Source organism: Lipomyces doorenjongii (assembly GCF_038497915.1).
Source record: "Lipomyces doorenjongii strain NRRL Y-27504 unplaced genomic scaffold V1508scaffold_223, whole genome shotgun sequence".
Taxonomy (NCBI): domain Eukaryota; kingdom Fungi; phylum Ascomycota; class Lipomycetes; order Lipomycetales; family Lipomycetaceae; genus Lipomyces; species Lipomyces doorenjongii.
Window position 1 is genome coordinate 1 of NW_027118290.1, and position 4,370 is coordinate 4,370.

The following is a 4,370-nucleotide window of genomic DNA, read 5'->3' on the forward strand; positions in this document are numbered from 1 at the left end:
CCCCTGGAAGTACGTTGGGACAATTGTGCGGCAAAAAAATTTGGCTAAGTCCCAAGGGGAACTGAACTGTTGGGAGCGAAGAAAAAGCTTAAATAACTAAACCTTGATTCTCATCGGCGGCAAAAGGTTCTGTAAGTTGGTTGACGGTGATGCCCGTTTAGATTGCGCCAAGGTTACAAGAGTAACGCAAAGGCTGTCTATATAGCTGACCGGCAATTGATTATATCACTCAGCTCGCGTACAGTTTGTTTGCTCCTCGACCACAGTCTCGACGCCATTCAATTTTGCTAAGCCTGTTCTTCAGAGTTCAGAATATTCAAAATAAGCGTCTACGGGGAAGACACAGACTGGCTTATTTTGGTGGAGGCGGTAAGGAGGATCTTCCACAATGGGAAGCAACCCTTGCCCTCGGCAGTTGGGTCCCTCTGAAAAGTTGTACCACTTGCCGTGACAAAATGTGAGCGCTCGATGATTTTGCCGATGGCTCGAAGTTGCGTCAATTTAAACATCAACCAGAGGCATTGAAAAATGGTGGCCCACCCACGACGCGTACAAGCTATGACGAGCATTATGATACTCATGAGGAAGTTCATTGAAGCTGTATCGTCCTTCCTTGAGGAACAAGACGAGCATATACGTTTGACCTTGCAGCACAGTCTCTGAGGATAAAGGCCACTCTCTCAGCCAATATGTTTATGCAGACGGATGTCTCCACGGCGACTTGTGCACAAACTGGTGACCGGGCTTTGCAAACACGAGTTGCAATGCTTCTCAGCAATGAAATTTTGGACTGCACAGGCTATTACTTCCAGTCACGACGGCGCATCGAGACAAAGGACCAAATCAAATTCAGCTTCACTGTTTAAGTTCCACTGAAAGCGAAACTGGACGATTCATATCAGTTTCTCAAAGGATGACGGGTCCGCAGTCATAGTTTACTACCATAGAGGGCATAGTGAAACACCAAAGTTTCATCTAACCGATAAAGTGCGAAGAAGCTCCTTTCTCCGCGTCAGAGATATCAAAACTTAACCCGAATGGCCGATGACTGTCAGTTTAAGGAGACGGGCCTGAGCACAGTAACTACACAACAGGTCTACAACGTCTGGCTCTCAGTTACAGGAATGCGGTGGGAAAGAGATCCAAAAATTATCCGCCCAGGTTCTCATTGGAGAGCAAGATGGCTATCAGCTCGTTGAAGACCTCCAAGAGCCGGGTGTGTCACTAGCGACGCCCTGCTTCAGTGATACAGTCCATTATGATCGGGCGAAAATGACGAAATATTTGTCGACTCCACGTTCAATACGAACAAATACGGATATGAGCTTTATTGTGTTCTCACTGAGTACTATCTTGTTTCTCTTCCTCCTTCCTACCTTCTGCTTGATACCCGTGGTATTCGGGAAGATGGCAAGAGGGGATCGAGATTGATAGCGTGGTTTACTGCTCTGCTAGATGCCGGGTTAAAGCCCAATGTGGTACACACTGATAAAGACTTTGCAGGTGGCTAGATATTAACCTTGCACTGGAAATGCTGGGATTCTAATTCTGTGAAATAGACGTGACCGCCGCTAGTCTTGCTTTCAAGAGAAACAACCTTGCGCACAGGAATCATCTGTGTCTGTGGCATAATCTGCGAGCTATAAATCAGCACATCACTGGTAAGACGAAAAATAATGGGGCTCACTCAGTTGAAATGCTAGGGATTCCATCCGGAAAGGCGCGTTGCCAGAGTACTTGCATTTCTAGTCCGATGAGTCAGAATGAATCTTGTCGAATGAGTCCGGGAGAAAATTATGTGTTGCTTGATGATCGCTGGAATGGATGACAGGATCGTTGAGGGGGAGTCTAAAAACTCCATGTTAAGGTCGTATTTAGTGTCCATGGCGGCACACTAAATGATGTTCGTAGGGAGAGGTCTAGGAAGGCTACCTAACAAAATAGCTGTACTGCTGGAGTCAATAACTAGACTGACTCGACAGCGCATACATCGACGTCAGGTGCCCTGAGCACCCCTCCTCTTGTACTTCTTGCTAGAGGTCTGTAGAACCTCGATTTAGTGATTGTATCACTAACCCTTCTGTGACGTGGTCACTATAATTGTCCTCTCAGTGAGGACCCGAAAAGATCGCAAGCTCTTTATCCCGGTTATCAGAGTACGTTAAGAAGCACACTAAGTGCACTCTACTTTCTGTGCGGGAATTTCCTGGCTAAGGAAATTAGGTGATGTCCGGTTGGGAGTTTAGACTTGGGTCACTAAAAGATAATAGGCTGTCACTAAATACTCTTGGAGCTAACTAATGACTACTGTATGGAAGATTGATTATTTTCAATGGTCTCCCTCCCATAAGGGGGACAACTGGTCTTAGTGCGCTTTGATAGAGCTGGCATGATTTCAATAAATCAAATAAAGAGCCACAATTGAGCTATAGCGAGCGTATTTTGCTAGAGAGAGCTTGTAACGAATCACGTACAGACGCGTCGCGTATATCATACAAACCGCTGGGTTAAGTGACTTCCAAACATAGCATTTGTTAAATAAAATAAAAGCTATACCACATTAGGAAGTCAACATCAAATTTATTCCTAATATGGTATAGTGTCAGAGTTCAACTAAACCTTGAACACTGAACAACCTTAACCCGAACTTTATTTTCGTCCGGTTAGTGGTCAATTATTGGGCCTCGCCATACTAAAACGGCAAAGTACTTTACCAAGTAGTACCTCCCACATGTCTCGCAAATTTTGATTAAAACAAAAAATTCCTTATTAATGTAAATAAAAGCAAGATTAACACGATGATTTATTTGATTTTGTATTTTATTAATTTCTGGTGGTGGTGAAAGGTTTTGTTGGACGTTGTCGTACAATCGCCGCGACTAAAGTGGATGCCCCATAGTTCCAAAGAGGAATGGTCGGTTTACTCCCCATGATCTCCTTTTTTTGGTTCAGGGTTCCTAACCCTGAGAATTTCACGTGACAAATGATTGAAAAATAAGGGGGTTCTCGGCGAACAATAACTAGGGGATAAGAGAAATAAGTGGGAAGTGGCGGTAATCCAAACACACCCTAAGTTCTAGATTTGCGCTTGCTTCCTAACCTAACCCTGACCCAGACAGCTATGGTATGAGATTGAAAACACCCCCTGTCCCAACAGTCCTTCACTGCTCTTAAAAAATAGTTGGTTTATTCTCCTTATTCGCTTCGACTGGCTCTTACCAACGCAAGATGCTATTGAGAGCTCTTATCCCACGCCATCCGCTCAGGCCGTCCTCCCTTCAGTGCCCTGGCGCAGTGTCCCTGTACTGCGTTGCAGGAACCGCTCGAAATGTTTCAAGGACTGCTCGCAAACAAGAAATAGTTGACCTTTCACGACCTCTTAAGCACCGTGCACTTTGCCATCCCTTCCACCCGCCTTTTGTCATGACTCCATGGGACACACACCAGCCCATGGTTGCAGGCAAAACAACTTTCCGCACCGCTTCCTACTACATCTCGATGTCCGACCATTCAGGCACACACATCGATGCCCCTAAACACTTTGACCCAACACCTGGCGCCTTATCTGTCGACGAAATGCCTTTAGAAGATTTTTACACCGAGGGAATTTGTTTAGATCTCAGTCATGCTGAGCTCGGCGCAGGCATTAGCGTCGAAGAGATGGAAACAGCTCTCTCAGCATCCGGTCAAGAGATAAAGGAAGGTGACACGGTCTTGTTATACATGGCGTAAGTATACCAGGATGGAAGACCGAAAATCACCTACTTATATCTTCGCTCTTAGATACAACAAGAGACTGTCTCCGGAAGATCCTAGATGGCAGCATGATTTCCCTGGTCTAGTTCCCGAGTCAGTGCACTGGCTCGCTGACAGAGGCTGCAAGATTTTCGGTGTCGAAGCTGTTTCGCCTGCTCCGGAGGGTGAATTGAACTTTATCGCGCACAACATCTGTGGTGAGAGGGGCATCACCCATATTGAGGGGCTCGATAATTTGGAGTCACTCCTTGGGAGAGGGAGATTCCGATTCGTTGGTTTTCCATTGAAACTTGTGGGTGGTAGTGGAAGTCCTATCAGAGCTGTGGCTATATTTGATTAACTGTGAAGAACGCAGAGGAGCAATTCACACAAGGTTCGGATGTAGACCTGACATGCTGACTCGCTGAGGAGAAAAGCAATTTCAAGTAGCATGCAATTTGGTCTGGGAGTCACAGGATTCTATGCGTAAGAAAATTCACTAGGTCGTCTGAAGCAGGGAAACTGGCTTCAGGTGGGATTTCCGGTGCTATTCACAATGCAACGAGATGTGATGTCACCTTCTGGATACACTAGCTGTCGGGGAAAATAGCTTTTCGCATCGGTGTAATTAGGTA

General features: G+C 45.7%; 2 protein-coding genes across 2 annotated transcripts; both read left to right on the forward strand.

The window, feature by feature from the left end:
• Window positions 1-579: 579 nt before the first annotated feature.
• Window positions 580-1,511, forward strand: V1508DRAFT_407298 (uncharacterized protein; the record flags this gene model as incomplete). The annotated part of the gene is given in 6 exon segments (XM_066938847.1): window positions 580-605; window positions 626-860; window positions 880-987; window positions 1,017-1,115; window positions 1,141-1,251; window positions 1,326-1,511. 6 exon segments carry the CDS (start codon window positions 580-582, stop codon window positions 1,509-1,511), a joined length of 765 nt encoding a protein of 254 aa, XP_066791979.1.
• A 1,717-nt stretch (window positions 1,512-3,228) lies between these two features.
• Window positions 3,229-4,096, forward strand: V1508DRAFT_436121 (uncharacterized protein; the record flags this gene model as incomplete). The annotated part of the gene is made up of 2 exons (XM_066942095.1): window positions 3,229-3,728; window positions 3,784-4,096. The coding sequence occupies 2 exons, from the start codon at window positions 3,229-3,231 to the stop codon at window positions 4,094-4,096; spliced, it is 813 nt and encodes a 270-aa protein (XP_066791980.1).
• Between the last annotated feature and the right edge of the window lie 274 nt (window positions 4,097-4,370).